This window comes from Nansenia antarctica (assembly GCF_963989245.1).
Source record: "Nansenia antarctica genome assembly, chromosome: 12".
Classification (NCBI taxonomy): Eukaryota; Metazoa; Chordata; class Actinopteri; order Argentiniformes; family Microstomatidae; genus Nansenia; species Nansenia antarctica.
Genome location: NC_137682.1, coordinates 16136065 through 16153155, shown reverse-complemented (window position 1 = coordinate 16153155; position 17091 = coordinate 16136065). Strand labels below are relative to the sequence as shown.

General features: G+C 42.7%; 1 protein-coding gene across 1 annotated transcript in view; it reads right to left on the bottom strand.

Annotated features, from left to right (window-relative positions):
* LOC308168424 (protein phosphatase 3 catalytic subunit alpha) overlaps positions 1-17091 on the bottom strand; it is an 89585-nt gene that overhangs the window by 15677 nt on the left and 56817 nt on the right. The window contains exons 5-8 of the mRNA XM_080543005.1: positions 16624-16769; positions 14025-14164; positions 10736-10813; positions 9410-9504 (exon numbers count right to left, since the gene is read on the bottom strand). Coding sequence (XP_080399131.1) covers positions 9410-9504; positions 10736-10813; positions 14025-14164; positions 16624-16769 — 459 coding nt within the window. The remainder of the gene's footprint in view (positions 1-9409; positions 9505-10735; positions 10814-14024; positions 14165-16623; positions 16770-17091) is intronic.

The following is a 17091-nucleotide window of genomic DNA, read 5'->3' as shown; positions in this document are numbered from 1 at the left end:
AAATAATCACTAATGCACACTGACACAGAGAGACAGAACGTCCACCTGCATTGCAGTATCTTCACTGTGGTATATAAACAACATTGTCATTTAAAAGCAGAGAAAGGTTTAGGGTTAGGCAAAGTAAAAAAAAAAAAGACCAGATAGACAGACTAAACCCCTCAAAGGTGTAGAGTGTGGGCAGTAGCTGTCTGAACAAACATATTGCATAACCATCGTTGAGGCACCATTGTTGAGACTGAATAGCCAGCAGCCCCGCTACACACACACACACACACACACACACACACACACACACACACACACACACACACACACACACACACACACACACACACACACACACACACAGAGTGACAGTGAAACAGGACTAGAGCTCTGGGAAGAGTTGAGTTCACCTGCTGACAACACTTCAAACCCCTTTCGCGTCGGAGGGGACGTCAACGCGACAAAACCTCCCACAACAGAGCCACGGTTAGGCTGTGTTTTCCGTCTAAGGCCTCGCTGTGTCTGACTCTGTTGGTTGTAGTATGACGTCTGCAAAACACACTAGGACTGCTGTTTTCTTGTCCCGTCAGGGGGCCGGACATGCTTTAGCACGTGTCGAATGTAAGTTGCATTTGTTTACAGCGGCTGCTTACAGTATGACCATCTCAAATACTGGAGGTCGCTGTTGTTCCACTGATGACCACTGGGTGTCTCTACTGCTCTGACAGTCTGATTATGATGCTGCTGCTGCTGCTGCTTGGGGGAAGACTGGGCAGTGGGCTGAGGCGGCTGCCACCGTAACGCAGTCATGCCGGGTCGACACCCGCTCATTCATTATTCATGGAGAGTGCTGGTTTCCCCCCCCCCCCCCCCCCCCCCCGTAACAAAGGGGGCTATCAAAACCCGTCTGGAGGAATGGGAGTTCCACTCAAGCCCTCTGGATTACTGTTTCTGTTTCCACTGCCAGGCTGACTGACTATCTCCCTCCTCTGTTCCCTCTAGGATCTGTTTAAGCATTCCAGTCACCCCCAATCACAGAGCGAAAAAAGAAAAAAAAAGAAATCTGCTTATGTTTTCATTTTCCTAATTGATTTTTACAAGATTGCATGACAGTCAACGTTTGATCATCTGTTTTCGTCAAACTAAAATAGCCGGTCGAATGGCACCGATGTGTGTGCGTGTGTGTGTGTGTGTGTGTGTCTGCAGCCCTAGGGACTTGATATGCAGGACTGCATATCAATATAATTGAGTTACTGATAATGAATCACATTTTTAAGAACTGTTCAATCACAGATGTGATTTGCTGTATTGGGTAAACCCGGGATAAACGGTAAAACAGGATGCCCCCTGATCTGATCTGATCTGTCCTGACTGGTGGTGGGAATCCCTGGAGCCCGGAGAAGCTCCCTGGTGTGGCATTCGTGACAGGGGAGGGGGGGAGGGGAAATGACTCCTCGCTCCACTGACGTCATCCCTGCTTGGACATCCATCCTGCTATTCATTCCATGTGCCAAAGCTGGCCATGCCATGCCATCCCTTTCCACCCCTCGCATTGATACATGACAACCCACAGGAAACAGAGTGACCTCCTGACTTCTGACCTGGAGGTTAACAGACACAATGCTCTTCTGACAGGTCTCCATGTCAGACCTCTCTAGATGAGGGCACATTTCCATCCAGCTCCATTTCTTTCCATTCCATGGATGAACAACAGCAGAGAGAGAAGAGAGGGGAGCAAACAGGCTGTCTAGAACAGGCTTCTCTAACAGGTTCTGGAGAGATACCAGGGTTCTGTTATTGATTATTCTTATCGTTCATGGGGTTGCGCAATTGGTGCACACCAACCCCAAGAGTTGTCAATTGTTGAACTGAAACAGTGGCTTTGTTGGCGAAGTGCTAAAACCAACAACAACAACAACAAATCAGAGCTTGTGCTGGTACATTAACATTTTTTAACAGACAGGAGTTGGAATAGGAATCGAGAATCGGTTCCAGTTGAGAACCGGTTCCAAATTGTTCGATGCATCGGAATCGTATGCCTCCGAGGTTATCGATTCCTCTTATCGATGCCGGCATGTTTTGCGCGTCCGTTCCAATTTATTTCAATTTTTCTGAATAAAAGTCTGAACATTTGGTTGGTTGCCGACTTGTTCCCCCTTTCGAATGAATGAATGAATGAATGAATGAATGAATGAATGAATGAATGAATGAATGAATGGTCTTTATTGTCATTGCTATAGTACAGGTACCAAACAACGAAATTTGGGAGGGGTGGCTCCCCTGGTGCTAGGAAAGAAAGAAAAACTAAAAAAAACAAGAAGGGAAAGGAGCTGGTTTACATAAATAAAGGCTATGTACACTATCCACTATACTATACTGTACAGATAAGACGACTAGGGTTGTCATATTGCACATAGTGTTATTGCACATTCATTTAAAGTGTCGCAGTTTGAAGGCTTGAAATGTACACATTTGTGCCTCAGCACTACACCTGATGCTTCACCAGCTGCTGTCACATATATTCCTATTAATTCCCATATATTCCTGTTAATTCCCATGAAAAGTTTCCACCTCTGAATATTCCCCAAAATGTGCAACCCTATGTGAATCTAAGCTAAGATGCATGTTAGCAAACACAAGTGATAGAAGTATGTGGTAGTGCTGTTCTCATTGATGTAAACAAACCAGGCAGAAGCTAATTCGGAAACCTCACTCCTACTTTCAAAAACGATGTGATTAGGCCCAAATATGTCACTCATCTTCAAACAAGGGATATCTAGCTTTTCATCTACAGAACGTATTTGGAAGCTATTTTCACATGCCAACACGTTCGTAAGGTGCTCTGGACAATGATTTTGAGATCAAACATTGTGAAGTTTCCCTTTAAGTACAGGGCAAATGACAGCACAACACAAACATGAATAAAACGGTAAATGGTAAAAGGAATGCTGGTATGTGTAGTTTATCTACAGTGAAGAGCTCCCCATCCTTATTTCTCTGTGTGACTATCTTAAAATAGCCTTCACGGAGCATGGCCATTCCCTCTGTTTAACTGGAGACACTCAGTCGGTCATTCTCTATTACAAGCAGGTTTTAATGTCTCTCGCTCAGGGTTGAAAGTGAAGGAATGATGGGGATCCGGAGGTGATGACTTTTCATTTGGGAGCTGAGTTTAAGGCCGTTCATCTCTGTCTAGAAGGCAATGTAATCTTAGAGAGGGGGCACAGAGAGGTCACAGTGGGAGGGGCCTCTCATCCCCAGGTCATGTGACCCACACACAGCTTGGCCAATAGCAGCCTGGAGAGCAGCTAGTGATGAACAACGTGCCATCTGAATCCAGCTCTATCTAATCCCCTCCAAAAGGCTATTCCGGCAGTTAATATGCTGACTCTGCAATGTTTGGCTATTTTCTTGTTTCTCTGGTGCTACTAGTCTGTGAGACTGGGGTTTCCTGGTGCTGTTGGGCTGCCTGATAGAGGCCCTCCTCACTGATGGCGGCACAATGTCGCAGAGCTGCAGACTGATGGGGAGCTGGACGGTTAATCTGGCAACCCCCCCCTGGGAGACTGATGGGCCAAGCTCTTTAAAATTGATGGTGGCGGTCGATTCGCCATCAATCACGGAACGGGACTGGCACCAACCAAGACGAGAGAGGATCAATCCATTATAGTCGCTTGTGTTTCAATTGGGTTTCTCTAGCCTAGTGGCTAGGATGGAGGAGGATTCAACGGGGGCAGCGGTAGCCTAGGGGTTAGAGAGGGCGGCTAGCAAGATCGCTGGTTCGATCCCCGCCTCAGGAGGGAGCTGCATGTGCCCTTGAACAAGGCACTTAACCCCTAATTGCTCCAGGGGACTATGGCTGCCCCTGTTCCTAGAGCAAACAATACCAAAGTCCAACAATTGACTGACAAGTTGATTGATTGGCAAATAAACAATTATTATTAATTGGGTTAAAAATAAAAGGTTATTTTTCTGTTTTTTATAGATTATGAACATTTTATGTTCAGATATTATACACTGTGTTCAAAGATAAGATAATAAAACAGCTGCGTTGACGCTGAAAACCTGTGTCGGAATCTATAAGGGAAATGCAGATTGTAAGCTTTCAATTTATGTATCATACATTGAAATCTGAAAATAGTTGAAGAAGGTATGCTTATTTGAATGTTGGTACACCTCAAACCAAATACTGGAGAAACTTGCTCTGAATCAAAACACACACGTTTGCTACCATAACATTGGTAGCTAGCTAGCAGCCAAGAAGGAACATCACTATGAACATCTAACTGCAGGATTAGCATATCACATCATGCTGACAGAATATCAACATGCTAAAAACACATAACTACACATAATTAGATGATCACACAGTCCTTGTTTTTGAACATGTCCTAAAACGTAAGTTTGTTTACAACCCATGTATCACTAGCCTGAAGCAGGATGGGACGCAATACAGTGAATCCAATTCACAAATTATAAGTATTTAGTGATCCTAAAACTGTTGTTTGTTATATTGATTGGACTCTTCAACACTTAAACCTTCGTAATATATAAAAAAAACGAAGACATTTTTTGCTGACATGCAGACCGTTTCACCAGACCGTGCCACATTATGCACCCCATTAGGCGGTTCTTCAAAGAAATAATAAAGGTGAGAATGAAATATGCTAATGTCTTCATTTAGAAAGTATTTAGGGCTAAAGAGATAATTAGTCAAGTGTGTCAGCAGCATTAACGTGTTGTTTAAATAAAATACAAACTACACATAGAAAGCTCAATAGCTCTGGACTTCAATAACTATCACAATAATAAACAGTGAAACTACAGTGGGGATGTAGTTTTGCTTCTTCTGGAGGTGCTTGTCCTTCATGCAAGGCCAGCTATTTTAAACTCTTTACTTTTAAAATGGTATAGTACAGCTGGGATCAGATATGAACCTGGAGCAAGATTAAGGAACATCAAGGCAGAATCAAAAACCTTAACGATTTAAGAGCTGTAAAAAAACATTCCATCCAAATATAATACTTGCTAAAACAGTTCTCCCTTTATGGATGCCTTTGCTGTGGATCCTAATACTGCATACAATAAGATATCCAGGCCCGGTGCCAGAACCAATACGTTGGACGGGCCTTTTTTACGGGGGCCGTGGACTGTAACTTATGACAGGACCAACATGGTGGTTTTATGGTTGCTTACGCACAAAGACACGTACAGTACGGGGGGTAGTGGTGGTCTAGTGCAGGGGTCGGCAACCTTGAATGTTGAAAGAGCCATATTGGACCAAAAAACAAAAAAATTAATCTGTCTGGAGCCGCAACATTTTTTAAAGCCTTATATAAGCCTTATAATGAAGGCCAGTGGCGCCGGCAGGATTCGATTTCATAGTACGCACAGAAACGTAACAAAACTAAATAGCGCAGACTACCCTACAATATACATAGGTTGGATGATTGTATCACCTATTCATAGTTTGCAGTCACGTGACTGGCGCAGAGCCCTGGCGAGCAAAACATAAAACATAGTGGAAACTCCGTAGAACTGCAGCACTGACCTGTCATTTTCCCACCTGTTTCAAGCAACGATTATTTAGATCACCTCTCAAAAGAAGAAAAACTAAGATATGTGAACAAACTACACATTTTGGACACTTGCGATCCATATAGAGCACCCGCCGCAGTATTTCAATCACTAAAAACAGCGAAGTCGCTGCCAGAGCTCCAGTTCGGTGATGTTTACATATATCTTGTGGAGAATCATTCCCCTCACACTGCCGCCAGGATGAAATTCGTGTATTCTGGTGCCTTTTAACAGGTGGGTTGATAATTTTATCTGGCTATACTAGCCTGAGAAAAAATATGGATGAGTTTGTAATTTCATCCGGAGGAAGTGAGCAAACCAAGAGATCGTCAGCCAAAAAATAGACAAATCTACAGACTGTAGACTACAGTACCAAATGAAAACTAGCCTCCCTCGTCCTCTTTTCACTATTTTAAGTTAAACCCTCTCAGACCCACAGGAACGCCGGCGCTCCCAAATATCATACCTTCTTTAGAAGTTCATAATTCGTAAACGGTTTGAGCTAAAGACAAGCCGCTTTTTGCATTTAAAAGTAGGCAAATAGCGCTCACTGGGAAGCTCCCGTTCATCGATGTGCGTCGCCGATGTCTGTATATAAATCTATGTGGATAGTTTCTTGCTTTGCCTGCCGCAGTACTTCGTCAATCCCTGTGGATATAGGTCTACTCTTGAAAAAAAACTGTCACATCCAGTCTCATGTTGGGTCCAGTCAAAATGTATAATACTAGTCATGTGCCAACATATCCGAATCCTATTGGCCCTCGTACAACATTACAGCGTAAACAGGGAGTTGTAGTTCAAGGAGAGAGAAAAAATAAATAATCGTTGTTAATTTCCATTTGTGGTCAAAGCCACAGGGAGCCACTGAAGATGGGCAAAAGAGCCGCATGCGGCTCCGGAGCCGCGGGTTGCCGAACCCTGGTCTAGTGGATAGTGAGTGGATAGTGAGTTGGACTTGTGATCGGAAGGTTGTGAGTTCAAATCCCGCCTGAAACCACACCACTACTAGTGTGCCCTTGAGTAAGGCACTTAGCCCTCAGTTACTCCAGGGGGAATGTCCCTGTAATTCGTAATTGTAAATCGCTTTGGATTAAAAGCGTCTGCTAAATGGCAAAATTAATTAATAAATTACAGGAGGTCCATATATATTTGGACTCATTATATCATCATTTTTGTTATTTTAGCTGTTTACCAAAACATATTCAAGTATTCAAACATCGCTGATTCTGTAGGTCTAATATTTATATAATGAATATGGGATTGCAGGGGCCTCATTTATAAAAAAGTACTTGAACGTCATCTTTGACTTTCACGTAAGCACATTTTTCTAAACGGACGTAAGCATTATTTATAAAACGGGCTGCGATGATTTAAAATTGCGTACATGCTTCCTTCTATAAATACCAACGCAGGTAAAATGAACGCAGGTGAATGAGGTTTGTATTAACGCCCTGTGATAGCGGCTCAATTATAGCGGCTGAATTAAGCCAAGTGCTATAATATAGGGTAGTCTGGAAGCGGGAGAGGGCAGAGAAGGGTGGCTTCTTGGTAAGTTGCATTTGTAACGTTTGATCATGACAACTAACCAGGCAAATGCTTATACTCAGTACTCAAGTTGTAAAAGAAAATCAGGGGAGGTGGTGGATTTTATCATATGAGGACAATTTTAGCATCCCCTCAGCGCCAGTGACTTCAGTGTCAGTAACTTAGTAAAAATGTCATTGCATCGCACCTTGAAATAGCAGTAATACCACGTTCATTGATAAAATGACATAAAGTATGGAAAGAGGGGATGGCCGTTTTAGAAGGGGGCCGATTTTGACTGTTTTTATTTCAGGGGGGATGCCATCCCCCCTCAACTCGAGTGCTGCTTATACTGTAATAATATAATGATCTTATTCTTATCAGGTGACATTGAAAACATGGCTGCGAACTCCCTTTGCGAACTCCCAGACACCGGAGAAAATCCAGTATAATTTAGCGCATGGCCGGGCAAGGTCCGTTGTGGAACGTACTAGGCATGTTGAAGGGGAGATAGACAGCTCCGGAGGGATATAAAGAAAGACTGAAATACAATCATAAACATCAGTTCCCTTTAAATCTTGAATTAAACTAATTTCCTCGGCTGATAACAACATCGCTAATTTTATTACGAGCCACTTGAATGAATTACAGTAGGCAGTGCGGCTCACATGCCTGTAATAACTCCGCATAACCAGTAGGTAATGTGCGTACGCAAGGTCAATACCCGACGTAGAGCTACGATCGTTTCCCAAAAAAAAGGCTGAAAGTCTACACTTCAACTGCATTTCAATTGTTTCACTTCAAATCCGCTGTGGTGGCCAACAGAGCCTAAATTATGGATTTTTGTGTCACTGTCCAAATATTTCCGGGGCCTAACTGTACATAGGTATATTCAATAGGCAAATAGCCAATAATAATAATAATAATAATAATAATAGCAAATAACTACCATAGTTAATATGGTATGTCAGCCCAATAGAGCTCTCAGGTCTTCTGACGCTGGTTTTCTCTGTGTACCACATGTACAAAAGAAGAGATTTGGTGAGGCTGTATTCTCATTTTATGCACCCAAATTGTGGAATGCACTACCAGTTTACATTAGGGATGCAACCTCAGCAAATATGTTCAAGCCAAGACTAAAAACCCATCTTTTTAATATTGCCTTTAAATGAACATATTAAATTATGATTATATAATGATTGGAGCACTTTGAGATTGTTTGAGAACATTTGCAGGAAAAGCACTATACAAATAAAAAGTTATTATTATTACCACAATACTGCATGTGTCATGCGTCATCCTTTCAGAATTTTTTACATATTTTTTTTTTTTTACATCTGGTTAGGTTGCCTAGTCTAATAATTGGAATTTGAATTTCAGCAAACTTGCTATCCGCTAAATTACATACAACAAAAAATGTCATGACAACAATAATTATCCCCCCCCTCCCCTCTTACCAACCATCCCACAACATGCTCTCATGTAAACTCATCGCTGACTTCACCTCAATATTCACCTCTGTGAAAATATCACACCATGGGAAGATCACATGGGGGTGTTAAAAACAGGGGGCTGTCTTAACTTTTCTCCTCCCTTCCTCTATCTTTCCGGTGGTCCCCACCCCGTCCCCCCATCCCCCTGCAGTGTAGTTCTGGAGCTGACTCACTGCACAAAGAGCCGTCTATCCTGCCCCCTGGGGTCCAGCATGTTAAGTGGACTGAGGCCAGTCCAGTCCAGTCCAGTCCAGTCCAGTCCAGCCTAGTTCAGCCTAGTCCAGCCTAGCCAGTCCAGTCCAGTCCAGTCCAGCCCAGCCCATCCCCAACCAAACCTCAGAGATGTGTCCAACTGATGACATGCCAGGGCCTACATGCAGAACATACAGTCAGCTCTTTTCACCCATTGTAGAATCTGTTCCAGAAGGAGTCCACTTTGATCTGCACACATGCATGTAAAGGCAGACTCAGCAAGATGATATCATTGTAAACACCGAGGCGACAAATACACATTTAGACTTGTCATGATTTCGGGCTATTCTCTCTGCCCTCCGTGATGGCACGTTCACATTTTGGGAAGAGTCAACAAAGGCTGTTCGGAACGCTGTTCATGTTGTTGTCTGTAAATAGGAAGCACCCCCATCGTTTGGGATGCAGTCATCTTGCTGAGTCAGTCAGTGAGTCCCACCCAGCCACCAAACGTAGAGCACAGGAGGAATAGTAGTACACCATACATGTGCATGCTCCCTTACCAATACACAAACAAACATAACAAACAACATAAATGAATCACTCCATAATGCCGTTCACTCTCTCTCTCCTTTTACCTTTGTTGTTGTACACGTCTAAGTAGTTGGGCGCTGAGAAGATGGTGATTAGGGAGGGGAAGCCTGTGGTCTGGCTCTTCCTGTACATGCGGTACCTACAGACGGCAGAGTCATTAGTACATTAGAATGAGTGTTTCTCTTCCAAACGCAGAACACATAGACTACCACACAAAGATGAAAACCCTTGGAAAACGGGCTGTTATCTCTCCATCTAACATAGAGAAACATATACGTCCTTGATCTGCGGAATGTTTTTTTCCGACGTCTTTCCAATCCAATATCTGACTCAGGGCACCAGGGGCTTCCACTCTCACACTGTTGACTACAGCATCACAAATCAATGACATCCTGAGGAACATAATGAAATGGAGCCGTCTCCTCTCCTCTCTCATAAGCCAGCCTGTTGACGAAGTCTGTAACCCATTGAACACTAGGGACCCTTAACAAAGGTTGGCTAATCTCCCAAGGACTGAAGGATTTGCTTATATGATATTGCTTACATGCGTGTTTTTCTTAAGACTTGTGTTGTTTACTGAAGGATTGGTGTGTGGGTTTGTTGCTGCAGCAGGGGGGGGGGGGGGGGGGGGGGTATTCATACTAGTCAGAGGAGACCCTGCCCCTTGACGCTGGTGGTTATAGGCAACATTCTGGGCAACGATTCCATGTGGTTCGTAGTATTCCTCATCCAACCTCTAGGGGACGATCATATGTGCCTCATTAGTTATTAGGTACCCGATACAGGGACAGCTATTTTTGCAACCCCCTTATGATTAATTTTAGGATTGGAGAGAGTCATCTGATCCTTTATCTGTGGTGAAGGACAACTGTTCCTCTCCTCTGGGAGCGAGCCAGACGGCCCATGTGGATACACGGTGGGAGCACGATAGTAAACAAACAGGTCCCTGGGCCTTGTCTCTCGCCCGAGGGACAGAAGCCTCCCTCGTCAGACCCCCTCCCTATTCAGCTCCACATGCATAAAACAGCACGCCACCAGCACAGAGCATACTGTATAACCGGTTCTCTCCAAATCAACTACACTTCACCTGAGCCTTCATAGAAGCTCAAGCTGAGAAATTACTGCATACGATAAAATACATGTTTCTACTGCTTTGTGCATACAGTAGTTCTACGTTGTGTTTTGTCCTGTTACAGTAACCGCAGGGTTCAAATGTGTACTTCGATAGAGCTCGCTGGAGCTGCGGTGCCACTGACAGGGCGGAATTGTGTGTATTTTGACGACAGGCGATTCTTCTTTGAGAATTGTCACCGCTCTCAGAATATCATCATGTGTTGAAGAACAAGTAAAGTTGGGTGTAAGGCACTTACCCAGCGTCCTGTGCTTCGTGGGCCCGGATGACAGATAATAAGTTATTGTGTTGTAGAAAGTCACAGACAGCAGGGTAGCTGTGAGAGAAGCAGAGGGGGCACACATGATTGTTTAACACATCTACTTTCATCAACCGTCATAGCTAACAACACATTAGGGAGAAAGTGGTTTTGTTTGTTCAAGACCAACCAGGGACTATGGAGAAAAAACTATTGAGGTTACTCCACTACTTCAAATACAACAGCTGATCAAAACCACATTAATTGGTTCTTACAAGGCAACATCATCATGTCACCACCATAAAGGCATTAGTAAAATCTCAAGACTACTGTAGGTCTTCAGTAAACACTAGAAATAGAGTAGAGGTGTGTGTGTGTGTGCGTGCGTGTGTGTGTGTGTGTGTGTGTGTGTGTGCGTGTGTGTGTGTGTGTGTGTGTGCGTGTGTGTGTGTGTGTGTGTGTGTGTGTGTGTGTGTGTGTGTGTGTGTATAGCGTCTGTGTACTGTTCTGATCAGACTAAGAGTGAAGAGACCAAAACAAACAGCCAGCAATTACTGTAAAGCATAGTAAGGTTTCAGGATTGTTCCACTCTATAACCTTTCGTTCCCAAGAATGAGAGTCTGCTGGAATGTTCCTTTGCTCTTAGTGAGGTAGGCAGTGGAACTCATCATTCAACCAATCACTTAAAAATGTACAAAATCAACTTCCAAGAAATTAACACTTAGTAAGTGAGTACACACGTATCTACAAACATTGCGAAATATATTATATAACGCTTTCCACAAGAACAACTTTTGAACTTTTAAATGAACAGCAAAGCAGAGTTTAGCAAGAGTCAATATTGGGTGCAGAATCGCAATTACTGTGCAATAACTTACTATAATCAACCATTTTCAAATTGACAAAATTAAATTTCGGTTGTACATTTGGAAATATGGCGACACATACGGGAGGATGATCACTTTGAACAGTACAGCAAGGAAAACGCAAGTGTTTATTCCTGGATTTGAATAATTACCATGACAATTGCCATGGTTTTTGTCTACAACAGAGTCTCCAGAGTGGAACTCATTGCTTTGTGTGATGGTTAGATACAGTTTCTTGAAAACCTCCCACTTGTAGCCACTCATAATGTTCATCGTCATCCTTCATCTAACAAGAGGTGGATGAAACATCTAATTTAATACCGAAAAAAGTGAACAAATGTCTTTATTCATATTGCCTTGTTACGCACATAAGAGGATTTCATTGGTTCTGGTTCAGTATTGAATGACTACTGAATAGAGTCCAACGTTTTCCCTTATCAGGTTACGAGGAACTCCTAGCCCCTGCTTATGTCTTATAAGGCAAGGTTCAGGTGGCTACGTGACCCAACAGCAAACATAATCACTGATGAAAAGAGAAACAGAGATAAACAAACTGTATCTTGTCCAACATGTCCATGACCACACACACAACAGAGTGTCCTGCTGGAAAGATGCGTCACATATTTAAAACATGTGCAATTTCACGCCTTAACAGAGTGCGTAAAACAGTTACGAGGGGGCCTATGGTGCTGGGATACAACGGTTGATGGAAGCCAGGAAGAGGCACCAAACAGATGCCTTTTTTTTTTCTTGGATTCAGGAATTGTTCTGTCCTCAGTTTGCAGCTTCAACTCACTCATAAACCCAGCATGCTAGTGTGCTGCCAATTACTCGCCGGCCTCGGGGTACAAGCAGTGGAGGACACTGCGAAACAACAAGGCGGCAGAGGAATGTGAGCCAAGACACGGGAGGTGGCTGTGTAGCGTAGAAGTGCAGGAAGCAGCAGACACAAATATGGACTCAAGTTTTTACACTCCTATTTGAAGACGCCTAAGTAGTGTGTTTACGCAACAACACCAACTGACGATATCAAAACACTACTACTGTACTGGGTCACTGTAATTCAGAAGCGTCTTCATAATGGCTGTAGTATACCAGTGGAAATATACAGTATCCCAGGCAGGACCTGGGGGCAACAACACTGGTTATATTTTGTTCTCTCAAGTGACAGAGACGCTAGTTGTGTCTCTCTGACGTGTCCAGGTTTTTGGGAACACGTTATAGCCATGACATTTGCAGATTTGCTGTCTTTTTACATTAAATACAGCTTGCAAATAAGCATTCATACCTCTCTCTCTCTCTCTATCTCTCTCATAACGCCTCATTGTTCTGGGAAGATCTGATATTCGGTTCGGGCTGTTGATTAACTTTGGTTTAGCAGATGCCAAAACATGCCAGAGGGCTAACACAGAACCTGAAAGGTGTAGTAGTAATCTGTTATGATGTTGTCCTATGTGGTGACTAGACAAAATGCAATTACAATACATTGAATTCTCAAACTAAAACACACACACACACACTAACATACATTTCTATCCATCGATTTATTTATTTGACAAGACATAAAATGACATATTGCACTTTAAAAACATTTGAGAGACGTGACATCACTGTACGGTACTGTAAGTAATGCCAGGTTTGAGGAAAAACCGGTCAAAATCTGTCCTTTGTTGGAGCTGCAGTATCACATGTAATGCTGTATCGCATGTATGCTGTATCGCATCCCCACTTAGGGATGCCAGGGGATGGATCAGACTGCCTCGAGTGAGCGTGTGTCAGCCATTAGTGAGTGGAGAGAGCACTAAAACCACATTTCGTGGGGACTGTAGCCTGTGGTAATGCACAAGTTCATTACATTCACGACAGCTTGAGCTCCAGGCTTCCAGCATTTCCTCTGTTTGCTTTGCTCGCCAGCTCGGTTTACAGACAGTTAATATGTGTTCGGTAAATACTCCAGACAGACTAATGAGAAAAAAGGGCCAGTTTATCTGAGACCCACAAATGCAGGGCATAGTGGCGAGCCTGTGACACCCTGGGCCGACATGCAGAACACAAACAACTAAAGAGGCTTGAAAGGGGGAATGAATGAAAAAAGCTAATGGCATATTTGGGTAGACATCATTTGGCAAAGGACTGTTCAGTGATGCACTAATAGTAATGGAGAATGTTCTATTTGGAGACGCATATACGCACCCCCACTCTGTTGTTGCCATGCCATATCAGGGGATCAGGAAACAGTTGTGAAATATACAACACACTAAGCTGTGAAATATACTACACACACACACGCACGCACGCACGCACACACACACACACACACACACACACACACACACACCCACACACACACACACACACACACACACACACACACACACACACACACACAATGCAGCAGTTTGCAACGTGTTGGCCGACTGTACCTGTAGAAGTAGGAGCAGCCTCTCACTGTGTTGTGTGTGAAGTGCTCTTGACTCTTTTCATTCCCAAAATCCTCTAGGGGGTCAGACCACAGCAGATCACACATCGGTCCATACGCTGGGGGCTCTTTGAATCTGTCTAACTGTGGGAGAGCAGAGAGAGATAACACTGTGAGCCGGACACTGTGACAAGAGTAAGAGCAGAGAAACCTATGGAAACGTGTTTTGTTTGTCATTACATTAGACTCAAGATAAGCTTGACATGAACTTGTTTAAGCGATATGAGCGAACAGGAGAAATGTGGGGGGGAAAAAAAAAAAAAAAAAAAATCCCGTTTTCACTTGTTTGCACTGAAAGCCATACCGACAGCAAGGTTGTATCATTGTACTGTATCTCCTTTGAGTAAATACAGTACTTTTGACCTAAGTACAATACTGTTTATTGATTGTTCAACATTCTGTACAACTCGAAAACAACTGAATGCTGAGAAGAATGGCGAGAAGAATAGAGAAGAATAGCACTCACTCAAATGACAGATGATTTGGCTAAAAGATAGTGATATTCTATCTAGAATATTGTAGGAGCAGTTCTACTAGACTTCAGTGCTCCCTTTGATGTCATTGATCATAACTTGCTGTTAAGGAAACTCAAGTGTTATGGCTTTACTCCATCTGCCTTAGCATGGACAGAAAGCTACCTGACTAATAGAAAACAGAAGGTTCTCTTTAATGGAAGCCTCTCACATGCAAGACATACAGTGTGGGATTCTGCAGGGCTCTTCACTTGCTCTTCTCGATTTTTACAAATGATCTCCTACTTGTTTGTAAAACATCCTGTGTGTCCATGTATGCAGATGATTCAACACTTTACATGTCTGCACCAACAGTTAAGGAAATCACCTCAGCCCTCAACAAAGCGCAGCAGATAGTATTTAACTGGACGACTGAAACATATCTAAGACTAAGAGCATTGTACAATGCACTTTTTACTGCATTTCGTTGTCTGATGCGTGTACTCTACAATAACAATAAAGTTGAATCTAATCTAAAAATGTATGTTAATGATGTTTTTCTAGCATTGTAACTGAACCCTGGATTTGGCATAGAATATTATTTCTGATTACTTACTGATGGATAGATGATTCACTTACTTAGACAGATGTATATATTGTAAATCGATTTGCATGAAGGCTTCTGTTAAATGTAAAAAAAATAAACATTAAATTAAAGTCAACCACTGTCTCCCAAGGCAAGGATCGAACCACCAACCATCGGATTGCTAGCTGGCTACCTTAACCCCTGTGCTATCTATCTATCTATCTATCTATCTATCTATCTATCTATCTATCTAGCACACTATCAAACTATCTATCAATCTCGTAAAAGGAAGAAAAAAAAGACACTTGACAGAACTGTCGTTCGGGATCTAGCCCACTGGATCTAGCCCACTGGATCTTTATTTGTGCGCGTACGGCTAGCCATTGTGGACAGTACTAAACAGGCTAATAAACTTTCAACTGATGTAACTTAGTATCAGATTTCATAGCAGAAGTATAGATGTTTGCTCAGACAAACTAAAGGGAGTGTAGCCGCGAGGCTTCTACTCCGCCATCTTGTTCACGTCACGTCACGTCACACCTCCGTCCACGTATGTATGTTGATGTTATTCTTCTTTGTTATATGTTTTGTGCTGCTTTCTTGTATATGTTTTGTGTGGACCCCAGGAATGCTTTGCATCAGCTAATGGCGATCCTAATAAATCCAATCAAATGTGCAGATGAACAACTGAAGTTACTGTATTGTCCTTAAGTGGATCCCTAGAAATGTTCAGTCTTGACCATCCTGTACTGTACCGTCTAACATCTATTGAATGGCAATGGAATGAAAAGGTAACAAGTGAAATGATTTTGCTTTCAGTCAAGAACTCATCCATCTCAGAGAGAAGCATAAAGATTGTGCAGAGAGTATAATGGAGACAATAGAGAAGATTCGATCAGGGCGACTTTCTGATTGCAGCCACAAAATCCAATTGGAGTTATTGAATTAGAGTGAAAGGATCTGACTTAAAAAAAAAAAAAATCAGAGAGGTGCCTGCAGCTCCTTGTGTTTGCTCTGGACAGTATTTGATAGTGAATTGAGATGCAGTCCATGTTTTGTAATCAAGGTGATTTATTCATTTATTTCAAAGCAAATTATTTTAGGGAAATAGTATACGTAGTAAAGGGTCTTCATTTCCGTGAAAGGAAGAGCAAAGAATGTGTGCTCAGTTTTTTTCTCTCATTTACATTTCAAAAACATCAGAACATCATCAGAATGAGCAGCGTTACCTCTGTCTCTGCCCAGAGTGAGAGAGACAGAAACATTTATGTTTCCATACTGAGGGGTGGCAAATGGAACCACCACTGCGTTATTTGAATTCTGTGGTAATTACCCTCCAGGCTGCTTTTACCACAAAATCCTAATATTTCAGTGGCATTTAGCCTACATTTGCCAATGCCTAATTTTCTGTTTACTAACAGAAAAGGCAGTGTCTCACTGTGGGTCCCTTTGAGCATGGTCACACAGAAAATCTACATCTGACAGTGTTTTGGTAGGCCACATACTTTTCTGATGTCATCGAGGTTTGTGATTTCTGGGGACAGTCCTCCGTGTACACACAGGAACTGCTGGTTCATAAGGGCAGCCAGGGGAAGGCAGTCGAAGGCGTCCATACATGCATCGTACACCTTCTCCGAATACTTAATTTTACCTGTCAGGGTAGAAACAGGGCAGAGGATGAGCGTGTGCCAAGTCAAACAGTGGAGCACACACACACTAGGGCAGTGTGCTGGGCTCCAATGGAAAGTCTTTAAAAAAAGTGTCAAAAAACATCCAAAAGACATACAAAAATACAGTTGACCCTGAGTCTGAATCCAACAGAAATAGTTCTGACATATGTAAATAACAAGGAGAGCAGCAAGGATGTGACTTCATTTGAGGCCAAAAAGCACTTTTCTCTGTGATCATTTGAAAGTTAGATACTGTACTGTATAAAAATAACGGCTTTTGAAATAACAGCTTAATTACCCTTT